Source organism: Lepus europaeus, chromosome 8 (assembly GCF_033115175.1).
Source record: "Lepus europaeus isolate LE1 chromosome 8, mLepTim1.pri, whole genome shotgun sequence".
NCBI classification, from domain to species: Eukaryota; Metazoa; Chordata; class Mammalia; order Lagomorpha; family Leporidae; genus Lepus; species Lepus europaeus.
The window spans coordinates 101426876-101440783 of NC_084834.1; the positions used below are offsets into that span (position 1 = coordinate 101426876).

Sequence of the window (13908 nt, forward strand, 5' to 3'; positions counted from 1 at the left end):
AAAATTCTATAAGTCATTTTAGCATTTATTAAGAGTTTTCTGTATACGAAATGAGAAGTAATTTGCTAGGAGAAGTATGATATACAGCCAAGTAAAACCCATTTAGTTTTAAAGAGATTACAATTGATTGACAGAATGCTAAATGCAAAGAGCTAACACATCAGAAGACGGCATGGGAACAAGTGTTTGGGGTGGAGGTTGACATCTGCATGGGCTTGAGTGCCAGCTCCACTCCCAATTCCAGTTTCCTGTAATGTACACCTTGGGAGGCAGCAGATGATGGCTCAAGTAGTTGAATCCCTGCCACCCATGTGGGAGAGCTGGATAGAGTTCCTGGCTCCTGGCTTTTGCCTGGCCCAGCCCCGGCTTTTGTGAGCATTTAGGGAGTGAACCAGCAGGTGGAAAATCTCTCTCTTGCTGTCTTTCCTTCTCTCTGTACCTTTCAAATAAATAAGTCTATTAAAATACACATTTATATTTAATTCATAATGTATATATAGTACAGTGACATTAAATACTATATAATAACTAATTATAACTATATAAATATTGAGTATATTATAATTATCAATTATTATGTAATATTATTATATGATATATTATGTAATAGTAAATTATTAGCATATGACATAGTATATATTAATATATAATTATTTGTATTTTTAACTATAACATGTAACAACATAATTTATAGAATATATAATATAATATAGGTGTTAGAGTGTGTGTGTGTGTGTGTATATATATATATTTGTTAGGGCAGTGGCTTACTCTTAAATTCTGAAACCTACATCTAAACAGCACCTAGAAGCACTATCTAGTTGGAGACACCATGAAGATGGTTGCCCAGAGCAGTAAGTAGTCATCCAGTTTATGGGTCTCTAATTAATTAATGAGATGCTTGAACAATAGTCATGCATTTTTACAGTGCCTTATAGGATGAAGTATTTTTGAAATGAAAGGGTATTCCTCTAATATATTTAAAAACCTATATAGCAAAAGGTCAGTCCCATATTTCACCCAGCTAATGGCTCCAGAAAGTAGACAGAGCCAAGCATTTGGTAGGCAGTGGGACTGAATGGCATTGTGTGGTCTGTGCATGGACTCTGGATACAGGATGCCTGGGTTGAAATCCTGACTCTCACTAGCCATGACAGCATCAAACTCTGTGTCCTGGTTGTCCACCTTTATTGGGGTACCAGTATCGCCTTCCTTGTGGAGTCATGGAAATCAGAAGAATTAGCTAGCACAGGCAAATCTCTTGGAGGGCAGCCTGGAACACCAGCAGCACCCAGTTAAGAGCCAGCAGTTATTGTTTTACTGTTGTTATTGTTGTTGCTTGATTTGTGAACCCTGGGAGCAGGTGCATCCCCCCAGCAGGTGGAACTGCTTTTCCCAACCACAATGCAGAGTGAGTGAGTCACGATAAAATCATGCTGCCAACTTCCTGCACTATTGAATTACTCCAGCATCCACTTACAATCACTAAAAAAAGTTACCCTTTCCTTTTGAAGTTCACAGATTACAGAGGCTCTTTCCCCAACCCCACCTTTCCTTTTCAAGGACATGAAATCCCAAAAGAAAGCAATGCGAAAATGATTTCTTTTATCGCCACCCCTTTGTAGTTCCTTTTCCCCATTCAGTCTCCTGCCTCATTTGTACCTAAAGAAAAACGATACTTCACTCCTCACACTGTTACTCCTACCTGCAGTTTATATCTCCTGTGGGTAATGTGTGGTGCCTTTTCTATATGTGACTCACTGGGTACTCTCCCCTCCCTTGTCTTACAAGGTGGTCACCCCACCTTGGAGGAACTGCACACATTTTGTATGAGCTAATGTGCATGTTTTTCTATTTTTTAAACTTTTATTTAATAAATATAAATTTTAAAAGTACAACTTTTGGATTATAGTGGCTTTCTCCCCCATAACCTCCCTCCCACACACAACCATCCTATCTCCCACTCCCTCTTCCATCCAATTCTTCATCAAGATTCATTTTCAATTATTTTTATATACAGAAGATCAACTTGGTATATACTAAGTAAAGATTTCAACAGATTGCACCCACATATATACACAAAGTATAAAGTACTGTTTGAGTAGTAGTTTTACTGATAATTCGTATAGTACAACACATTAAGGACAGAGATCCTACATGGGGAACAAGTGCACAGTGACTCCCATTTTTGATTTAACAATTGACACTCTTACTTATGACGTCAGTAATCACCCAAGGCTCTTGTCACGAGTTGCCAAGGCTTGGCTTTCCATGCCTGAGAAACTCTCATGGGCTTTTTAACAGGATCCGAATGCCTTAAGGGCTGATTCTGAGGCCAGAGTGCTGTTTAGGGCATCTGCCATTCTATGAGTCTGCTGTGTATCCTGCTTCCCATGTTGGATCATTCTCTCCTTTTTAATTCTATGAGTTATTATTAGCAGACACTAGTCTTGTTTGTGTGATCCCTTTGATACTTAATCCTATCATTATGATCAATTATGAACTGATCACTTTGATTAGTAAGATGGCATTGGTACATGCCACCTTGATGGAGTTGATTTGGAATCCCCTGGCACATCTCTAGCTCTACCATTCGGGGTAAGTCTGAGTGAACATTGTGCACGTCTTTTGTTGTGCCAAAGAGAAGATCTAGATTGCACATTATTTGCCACTAAATTTCATTTTAGTCTCATCCCAGGTGCTTCCTTAATTAAATGGACTTTTACCAGTGCTCAAATGCCTCACCCTCAAAGATAGGTACACTCTCATCCCTGGAAACTAAATAGGTTATACAGCAAAGGGGAACTAAGGTTGCAAATGGAATTAAGGCAATTCATCAGCTGATTTTAAAATAGGAAGATTATTCTGGATTACCTCGGGAGGCCCAAGGGAATCACAAGTGTCCTTTAAGGTGGAAGGAGGCGGGGTTCGAGGCTGGAGTGAGGAGGTATGACAAGGACTCAGCCTGCTGGGACCAGCCTGGAAGAGGGAGGAAGCACCTAGGAGTCAGGGACCATTGGAGGCTTCTGGAAGCTGGGAAGGGTGAGGAGACAGACTTTCCCTGGGAACCTCCAGCCAGGAAGACAGCCCTGCAGACACGTTCAGTTTAGCTCAATGAGATCAGTGTCAACTTAGGACCTTTAGAACAGGAAAAATTCATTGATGTGCGCCATTGTAGACCACAAATTTGTGGTCATTTGAGCCCACCAACAGCAAACTAATACCTTCCACCTCTGGAGGCCTGCAGGCATCCTCATCTCCTTGGACTCTGCCTCCCTGCTTCACTGCCCATTTTCCTGTGGTTTTTTTTTTTTTTTTTTTTTTTTTTTACTTTTCATTTTTTATTTGAAAGGCAGAGAGAGATCTCCCATCTGCCAGTTCACTCCCACAAATGCCAGCAACAGCAAGGGCTGGGCTGGGCTGAGGCCAGAAGCCTGGAATTCAATCCAAATCTCCTGTTTGATTATCAGGGACCCAAGCACTTGAGCCATCATTTGCTGCCTCCAAGAGTACATATTAGCAGGAAGCTGGAATTAGAAGCAGAGCTGGACTCTGGCCTCAAAATCAGCCCTTAAGGCATTCAGATCTGGCTGAAAAGCCCATGAGAGTATTTTAGGCATGGAAAGCCAAGACACTGTGGCAGAAAAAAAAAACAAAAAACCTATATGAAAGATCTCTGCGAGTGAGATCCCAGTGGAAAGAACAGGTCTTCAAAGAAGGAGGTACCTTTCTCTGAAGGGAGGAGAGAACTTCCACTTTGACTATGACCTTGTCTAAATATGATCAGAGTCGGTGAACTCAAAAGGCCTCCATAGCCTTGGCAACTCCTGACAAGAGCCTGGGGTGATTACTGATGCCATAAACAAGAGTGTCAATTTGTTAAGTCAACAACAGGAGTCACTGTGCACTTACTCCTCATGTAGGATCTCTGTCCTAAATGTGCTGTACATTGTGATTTAATGTTATAACTAGTACTCAAACAGTATTTTACACTTTGTGTTTCTGTGTGAGTGCAAACTGTTGAAATCTTTAATTAATATATGCTAAATTGATCTTCTGTATATAAAGATAATTGAAAATGAATCTTGATGTGAATGGGAGTGGAGAGGGAGCGGGAGAGGGGAGGGTTGCAGGTGGGAGGGAAGTTATGGAGGGAGGAGCCATTGTAATCCATAAGCTGTACTTTGAAAATTTATATTCATTAAATAAAAGTTAAAAAAAAAAAAAGAAGCAGAGCTGGGACTTGAACCCAGCTGCATCTGTTTTGTCTTTTGTGCACCTGTTTTGTCTTTTGCTTTAAATCAATAGATGTTTCTGAGTACCTACTCTGTGCCAGGCACTGTACTAGATCCTGGAAATGCAAGATGAATAAGATATATAAGATTTCTGAAGAGGCAATCAACACAAACAAAATACTATAATTTGGTTCAATAAATACATGATATAGAAGAAAAAATGAGAAGCCATCAAACTCATTTTGATGAATTCAAGAAAACTTCCAGGAGCAGAAATGGAGCTAGGATGAAGAGCAGTTTGCTAAACAGACAAGATGGGAAGAGATGTTCAAGAACTTTGGAGCAGTGTGACACTGGAAACATGGCTAGTGAAAACGAGAAGCAGGACTTTAAATTTTAAATTTTACTGTATTTTTATCATCATTCACTGAAATGGAAGTAGCTACATGTTGCTCTTGGTTATCTCATGAGACAGAGTTGATTATACCTCAGTGCACCCATGAGAGGAAGGAGAGTCCTTTCCTTGTCCTCTTTCCTACCTCTCACTGTGGGACCAGTTCACCTTGGACCATGCAGACGGGGCATTCATTGCCCCAGGACAGAAGTGTGAACATCCAAAGAACTTGGGTCCCTGACACCCTAGAGCCATCTTTCAGTCTGGCTTGTGCTCAGACTATCACATTGCAGGTGTGTGCATCCCCATATTGTTTAAGCTGTTGTTATTTGAGATCTCTGTGTGCCAGCCAAATCCATCTCCTAATACAAATGTCTCCCAGGAGAATGAAAAGCAGGAACCATAATCTTTGCTAAGATCACTTTGAGTTCCCTCTTATGTGGCAGATGCTGTGCTGTACATATGGTTGCCTTTAACATCCATGACCCCTGCTAAGATAACAGTAGTATGAGTGTACACCCATTCTGCAAATATAATGAAGGCTCAGAGAGGCTGGCTCAAAGGAGGCAGGACTACACTGCTCTGGTAGGAAATATTCTAATGCATGCATGCACAATATTTTACTATTACAGGCCTGGCAAACTGAGTGCACAGAGTGTTAACATGCAGAGATGTTTGTCAGACGGTCTCAGATGCTTACCAGCAGTCATTCCTCACTTCTTCCCGTAAAAAGAACCCCAACATGTCAACAGAGTGGGCAGAAACTCTTTGACTTCAGGAAAGGTAGGTTCCTGTTGCAGAACTCATGAGCGAAATCCTAACCCGTCTATGCCACGCATGACAGTTTCACTCCCCTTTGTCAGTGACTGGCCTAACAGGAAGTATGTGCCACAGCTCTGGTTAAAGGACGGACGCAGAAATCTGATGGGAAACAAAAAGCCAAAAACCTGCCCAGAATGAAGATGCACCTCTGGAGGTGCGGCATCCATTATGCAACCATGAAGACAAAAGCCCGTGTCTAAGAACAGAGAGTGGAGAGATCAGTGGGCTCCTTGGTGACGTCACTGAGTGCCTGCTGTTTGCCTGGACAAGCGACCTTCAACTTCCTGTACTATGAGAAAACCAAACCCCAGTTTCCTTAGGGCCACTCTAAATCATGTGTCGGTATTTTACAGCCGGAGACACCTTCCTAACTGATACACAAACTTCTACACCTATTTTTGTGTTTTCCTTAGAAGGCTAGGGAAAGTGCCACAGCTTGCAGTGGCAGCCGGTATGCTCTTGGTTGACTGCTGCAAAACCCAGTTCCCACAGGCTCAGCCACCAGACTCACTCTGGTCTCCCTCAAAACACACACTTTGGGGATGTAACAAACAATCTTAACAGCTAACAGAGCTCAAATGCAATGCATACTGGTTTTTTCCCCTATCTTCATATGAAAAGACTTTTCTCCCTCAATGAAAAATATTTATGGAGGAATGGACATGTGTGAAAAGCGCTCACATCCGATTGTGTTACACTGTTAATATTCTGAAATTTTAGAAGAAACATTTTAACAAATGCTGTTAACCTGTGAAGCTTAAGAAGGAAACAGAAATATGAAATGCTAATGCACAAATAGGATTCATTAATTCATTCACACCGAAAGATGAATGAAGGATTGAGGCACACAGCAGGATGGCCAGGGCTTACAAATGGATAAAAATACACAGAAAATACACAGAATTGGTGTAGCAAGCAGCAGTGGTGTTTTGCTCTTGAATTGTACTGAAAGCTGACTTAATCCTCTCAGGACACATAAAAGCAATAAATGATATTTATGCAATTAGGCAGAATTATTAAAAAATTAAAATATTTTTGAATGTTAGATATTTTCATTTGTAGAGAAGAGCAAATATTTTTTCTGTACATAAGCATATGTATGCCACCATCTTAATCCTGTAGTTAATCTTTAATCTGATTTGTAACTGAAAAGCTCATGTGGCAGCTGATTTTACATTTTCATTCATAAAAAGGGAGGCTTATCCACCAAATGAGCACATTTTTCCTGGGATTTCACAATAAAGGAGCTAAACATATTTTTCTTCTCAAATACCAAGCTGTCTAAAATGTTTCCAGTGATCAGAATGGTACGGAATAGCAAACGCAGTGATATGCGGGCACGTTCAGCATTATTTTCCAATATTAACAAATACACGCCAAAAGTTTTTCTTTTAAGATCTGAGTAAAGAAGACAGTGGGACAGGAAGCATACCTTAGAGATGATCAGTGGTTCTCCGTGCTCCAGGCCACCTTTCAGAGTGAACCCCCAGGGAGCCCCTCCCTCCAGGAAGGCTTCCAGGTAGATGTACCTTCCCTGGGGGGCCGGGGCCGGGCCCAGCGCGGCCCTGGGCTCCTCGCAGTTCGCGGTGGTCCTCATCTCGCCAAAAACATGATTCCCGCAAGTGAAAAAGTGTCTGACGCAGACCCAGGCAGGCGCAAGTTAGCCCGCGCTCCACGCCGCACGCAGGCCAGCAGAGAGGTCTGGAGACACGGATTCTTCCAGATGGAACATGTTCTCCCCAGCTGGACTCGGAGACGCTGACCCGGCAGGACTTCTCACTTGCGCTTTCCCGAGTGTATATCCTCCTGCGGGAATTCCGGGTTCTCACCGCAGCCCCCAGCGGTCTGTGTCTCCCGGCTCCGTTTGTAAAAGCTCCCTTCGCGGTCACTTTGAAGACGGCTTTGATTTCACAAACACACACATAAAAAATGTTTCAGTGTATCTTTCGGGGAAAAGGAAAAGCATCTTGCGATCTAGTGAGAAAATTGCAAAAATGCCAAGGCATACTCCGTTTTTTGATTGATGACCAACCTTTCTTCCACGCCGAGTGAAATTTACCATGACAATAGCCTGCTGGCTCCCCGGACCCGGCTTTCACAGCAAGCCAGCACTTACTAGTGCTTCAGCCGGCCCTAGAATTCCCTAACTTGTCCCAAAGAGACAGACGCTGTGCTAAAACTTGGTGCAATCACTGGGTACTCCCCCCCCCCCCCTTTTTTTTTTCCAGCCCTAAATTCACAGTTTGTTTCTTGGTGGGAGAAGGTGCAGAGAAATTGAAAAAACAAAACAAAAAACAAAAAAGAACATGGTAAATTAATCCTCAATGGGAAAAAAGTATCAAGACGCCAGCTCAGGACTTTTCTTTGGTATTTTCGGGGAAGATCAGCCTTCAATGCCACCGCAGCCACTGGCCTGAGAGAGAGAGAGAGAGAGAGAGAGAGAGAGAGAGAGAAAGGGAGAGAGAGAGAAGAGGTGAGAAGAAAGTGGATTAAAGGGGAGGAAGGCAATGCAATCTTCCTGCTAGGAAGAATTCAGCTCACCACAACAACCTGACAATCAGCACAGTCACACAGCTGAAGAAAAGCACAGAACGTTAAAAATCACATACAGAAGGCTGATTAGCAAGGGCCAGAGACTAGTTTTTAGAATAGCCCCGCCTGTACCAATTAAAGGAGAGCTGCAGGGAAGGAGAGGCAGGCATCGGTATTTTAAAAACCCTGGAGGCAGTTCTGCCACAGCTGAGTTTGAGAAGCAGTGCCCAAGCAGGTTGGGCAAATGTGGGAGTGTCAAGGTATTGGCACAGGGCTCTGTGTTCCTCAGTGCAAGGAAAGATCAAGCATACTATGTGTGTATGCCAGCCACTGAGCTTGCAGCAGGACTCGCCAATCCCATTTCTGCTTGTTTGACTCAATACAAACGCAAGACAGCCTTTCTCCTCTCTGTATTTGCCTTCTTTCCTACTGCAAGAGTGTGATCCAGTCTTTAAGTGAAAAGAAACACCACCCTGTAAGGAGCAGGCTCTCAGGGCTGAATGTTCTCATGGCAGGTGATCCATGTCATGTTGTGACACTAGTGTACAAAATGTAACATTACCACTTCATATTAAAAATTTCAGCAGTACAGGGTTACTGTAGCTTTTATGCAGAAGCCTCAGCTATAAAGTTATTGGGACAAATTAGAATTACTCCCAAAAAGTGTTATCAAAACATTTCCTGTTTGTTTATTTATTTGAAAGTCTGAGTTATGGGGTGGGGGTGGGGGGAATCAATCTTCCATTTGCTAGTTCACTCCCCAAATGGCTGCAACAGCTGGGGCTAGGCCAGGCTGAAGACAGGAGCCATGTGGGTGCAGGAGCCCAAGCACCTGGTCCATCCCCCGCTGCTTTCCCAGGCACATTTCCCACTCACGGAGTTTGAAAAGCCAGGGCTGAGAAAAACCCAACACAAACCAGCCCCGCCCCGCCTGATGCCTGCCCATTCAAGCCCCTCAGCTGTCTTACTATATAAGCCCCCATCTATAAGAGACCAGGGCTATCTTCCGTGTGCTCCCCAGGAGTGAGCCCCTCTCAGGTTTGCCTCTGAATAAACCTGTTCTGGCTGAGTTCGTGGTCTGTCTCTTGTTTGTCTTGCTCTTCCACCCTTACACTCCCAGTTTCTCACCTCGTGATACCCTGTGCCACCTGGGACTCCACTAGTAAGGCCATCATCAGATGGGGTCCCTCAACCTTGAACTAAAGCTGTGAGCAAAACTCAACCTCTTTTCTCTATAGTGTACCCGCTCTACACAACTGTGTCAGAAACAACGGAGAAAGGGCTGAGACACAGGCTTTCCGATGGAGGATTTTTTTTGCTTGCTTCGCATCCTCGAATGAGTTTCCCCTTCTTCGCCTGTCTTGTGGTGCTGGGGCACAGAGATGCAGATGGGGGGTCAGCACAGTGGTTAAGTTGCCATTTGGCACACCTGCATCCCATATCAGAGTTTCGTATTTGAAGCCTGACTCCACTTCTGACTTCAGCTTCCTGCTAATGTGCACTCAGAGGTAGCAGGTGATGGCTCAGGTACTTGGGTTCCTGCTACTCATGTGGGAGACCCCAGATGGAGTTCAGAGTCCTGGCTTCAGCCTGGTCCAACCCCTGCTGTGGCAGGCATTTGGGGGAGAGAATCGGCAGATGGATGACTTCTGTCTCTCAAAAATTACAAGAAAAATTTTTTAACTTAAAAAAAAAAAAAAAACTCTAGGTGTCAACAGCCTCTTGCCTCAAGTGACTGATATATAAATAGGCCTATAGGCCGGCGCCACGGCTCACTAGGCTAATCCTCCGCCTTGTGGCGCCGGCACACCAGGTTCTAGTCCCGGTCGGGGTACCGGATTCTGTCCCGGTTGCCCCTCTTCCAGGCCAGCTCTCTGCTGTGGCCAGGGAGTGCAGTGGAGGACGGCCCAAGTCCTTGGGCCCTGCACCCCATGGGAGACCAGGATAAGCACCTGGCTCCTGCCATCGGATCAGCGTGGTGCGCCGGCCGCAGCGCGCCTACCGAGGCGGCCATTGGAGGGTGAACCAACGGCAAAAGGAAGATCTTTCTCTCTGTCTCTCTCTCACTGTCCACTCTGCCTGTCAAAAAGAAAAAATAAATAAATAAATAAATAAATAGGCCTATGACTCAAGTGTAGCCAATTTTATAACTAAAATATCAAAAAGGGGCTTTCTTCTCTGTGCCTTGCCAGGTTGGTAGGTGAGAACCTGGAGTGGCTGGAGATCATCTCTGCTGTCACATACCTGGGAAGGTGTCCTTTAAAGTCTTGAAATTAGGAAGAACTCCAAAGAAATCGAGTGTATGTGTGTTATACAAGGGTACTAAAAACATTTGTGGGAAATGGGATTAAAAGATAAGTTTATTTTGGTGGAAACATTTTTTAAAATCCATGCTTAGTTTTTTGATAATATACATGTCCATGAAGTTTTTGAGGATCCTCTGTATGAATGGATTTTAAAATGTCTTTGATCAAAATAAACTTCTTTTAATTCCTTTTTCCACAAACTTTTTCCAAAATTCTCATTTACTATATTAGAAAATTAAAGAACACTTAAAATGTTTTATTAATTCCTTTAAAATTAACAATGAATCTATTGCATGTTAGAATAACTCATATGTTATGAAAAATAATTGTTTCCCAAACAAAAAAAAAATGCTGGCTTTGTTTTACATATTTGGAAATCTCTATTTAGTAGAAGACATATCCTACTACCTGCTTCTCCATTCAATCTGTTCAACACTACATGTCATGGAGCCAATGGAAGCTTCCACTTATGAGAGAACAATGGAAAAAGGCAAACATTGCCTTTATCGTTAACATTAAAATGGTTTTGACCTTGAAGACTCAAGAGTGTTTCAGGGATTGTTCTCCACGGGTCTCCAGACCACACTTTGAGAACTTCTGCCTTAACAGACACGGCTTTGCCTAAAGCCATCCCATGCCTACAATTAAGCAGTCTCGTGAACCCATAAATACCCGTCTATTTTTCCCTTATACCAGCAGGCCTTGGATTTCTGCTTCTTACAACCAAGAGAGTCCTGAGCAATTCACAATAAATCCCTTCATGGTTCTTTCTGCTGTGGGAACGTTTAGGGAAGCTTAGCTACACCTTACAAATGATGCGTCACCTCTGTTTCCTCTCTTCCTGCTACTGTCCTCCTTCCTTCTCTATTGAAGTTAGCATTAAGTCTACTCTCTTAGTCAAATTCTTCCCCTCATGATCTTCACAGAAACAATGCAACTCACAACCCAACTCATGTCTATATGTGGCCCCAGGAAAGATTTCAATCCTATCCTTTGTCTAGCACGCCCACATGGAAAATCCTTTTAGACAGCATTTGCCCAATCCCCATTCTGACTTTTTAGAAATCACAATCATCCTATTTGTTAAAGCCACTTAAGGAAAAATGAATTTGTTCTTTTTAAGTTTCTCATTTCTTGATTTTAATTTCCACTGAATTCCCTAATGTTTTTTCTTTTTCTTTGTTTTTTTTTCTCACATTTTTAAAGATGTGATCTTCACCTTAACTGGATTTTTTGGAATGCTTCTGAAATTATTAATATTTCAAAGATTGAAAAATGTCACTAGATTACCTCTGAAAATAAAGCCACAGTGCCACCTAGTGGTTTCTCTGGTTCACTAACTAATCATTAAAACAAAGACACTGTAGGCAAGGAATCATTAAATTATAGGTTGGGAGGTTATTGAGTCTTTCTTAGAATGTCTCAAACAATCACAAATAGTCAAACATCAATCTTATTTTACAGTTATTTTTGTGCAGTTTCTCTAAACAGCCTTTCGGAGGTAAAAAGAGTCTGTTTTCATGTGCCTCCTCCTCACGATTGGGGAACATTTTCCCAGCAAGTCTTTCCTTACCTCTAAATACATTCTCTTGGGAGAGGCACGAAAGCCCAAGAATTAGCTTAAACTAATCCGGAGCTGCCTGCTAGAACTTTCCCTGATGTTCAGAGCCCCACAGAATGTTGTGTGGAATACTGTGAAAAAGGAAGGGGGAAGAAATGGATGCTGGAAGCAATTTCCAACATCTGCTTCACCAACTGACACAAGACTTGTCACAAACTGCCAAAGCCCAATCCATTCAGATTGAGATTGATCAAAATGTGTCGTCTAAACTCACCAAATGGTACACTTTAAATGGATGCATTTATTGAATGGAAGTTCTACCTTAATAAAGTTAGTTTTTAATAGATTCATTTATTGAATGGAAGTTATACTGCAATAAAGTTAGTTTTTTTAAAAAATTCAAGGATTCCATGGACAGATGATAGCCAAAATTCAGTATATTCACACAATATTGTTCAGCCTTAAAAAAAAGAATGAAATTCTGATACATGCTATACCACAGGTATAGCACATTAAGTGAAATAAGCTGGACATGAAAGAATAAATATTGTATGATTCCACTATAAATGGAATGAGCTACACAGAATGATGACATTCATAGAAACAGGAAGTAGTATGGTAGTTTCAGGGGATGAGGGAAAAAGGAACAGAGAGTAGTTAGCGGTTGCAGAGTTTCAGTTTGAGAAGATGAAAAATTTACGAAGATGGATGGTGGTGATGGTTGTACAACCATGTGAATATGTAAATGCCACAGATCTGTAGACTGACTAAGAAAGATCTTCCTTTTCCTGGTTCACTCCTCACATGCCTATACCAACCAAGGATGGGCCAGGCTGAAGTCAGGAGCCCATAACTCCACCTGGGTCTCCCACATGGGTGGCAGGAACCCAAGGACTTGGGCCATCATCATCTGGTTCTCAGGCGCATCAGCAGGAAGCTGGATTAGAGGCAGAGTAGCTGGAACTTGAACTGGCACTGCCATATAGGATGCAGGTGTCCCAAGCTGTGACTTACCCCGATGTGTCACAACGCCCATCCCTGTCTCTATTTTATTAACCATTTGGCTTCTAGCTCCTACTTCTGCCCTTTTAATCATCCATCTATAAGAGAATGTGTTTGCCATCAAAACAAAAACAAAACCTGACTTGTATTTTTAAAGACACCTTTCAGTATTGGGGAGAGGTTGACTGTTAAAGGACACATGGAACTTTCTGGAAGACAAATGAGAGTGCTGGGGACTGGGGGGATACATTTGTCAAAGGTCACTCTTTCAAAAGGACACTAGAAAGCAATGCATTTTATCATAAAGGAAATGTACCTCAATTAACTTGATTTTAAAACCTTCAATCAACTCTGCAGAGTAGAAACATTTCTGCATTTGGGATGGCATGAAAGTTTTCTTCCAAACCAGTTTCAAAATTAGCCCCACATTAGAAATGACTTACTTTCTTGGTTTACCCTGGCAGGAAATCTTCCTAGAAATCTGAGCCAACTTCCTATGAAGACACTCCTCCTCAGAGGCCACGTGCCTATGTCCTTGTCTCCTTCAAGGTTTTGTTCATTTCTCATCACCTGGAAGGGCTCTCCCTAGCCCTGCTGAAATGTCCAAGCATATTCACACACTCTCCTTCTCTGCTTCCTGTGTCTCTACACTACTTCCCCACCTTCTGATACATTAATTCTGTTATGATTAATTATTATCTGTCCCCACCTTCCCACTCCCATTAGAATATCAATTCTACAAGGGCAAGATTCTTAGAAGGAGGGGACTTTTTTTTTTTTTTTTAATTTATTTGAAAGGCAGAGAGAGATAGAGGGAATATCAGTGTTCTATCCACTGGTTCACTCCCCATGCTTACAACTGCTGGATCTGGGTCTCCCATGTCAGTGGCAAGGATCCAAGTACTTGAGTCATTACCTGTTACTTCTTAGGATGCAGATTAGCAAGAGACTAGAATTAGAAGTGGAGCTGGGACTCGAACCCAAGCACTCCTACATGGGACTCAGGTAGCCGAAAGAGCAGCTTAACCACTGAGCCTAACACCTGTCCTGAAGACA

The 13908-nt window shown here is 42.4% G+C and overlaps 1 protein-coding gene across 2 annotated transcripts in view; it reads right to left on the minus strand.

Annotated features, from left to right (window-relative positions):
- The window catches only part of SHROOM3 (shroom family member 3), a 337315-nt gene extending 329640 nt beyond the window's left edge, over positions 1–7675 (minus strand). For both annotated transcript variants that reach the window (XM_062198626.1, XM_062198625.1), the window contains exon 1: positions 6884–7675. In XM_062198626.1, the coding sequence (XP_062054610.1) occupies positions 6884–7048 (165 nt within the window). In that variant the 5' untranslated portion in view covers positions 7049–7675. The remainder of the gene's footprint in view (positions 1–6883) is intronic.
- Positions 7676–13908: the final 6233 nt, after the last annotated feature.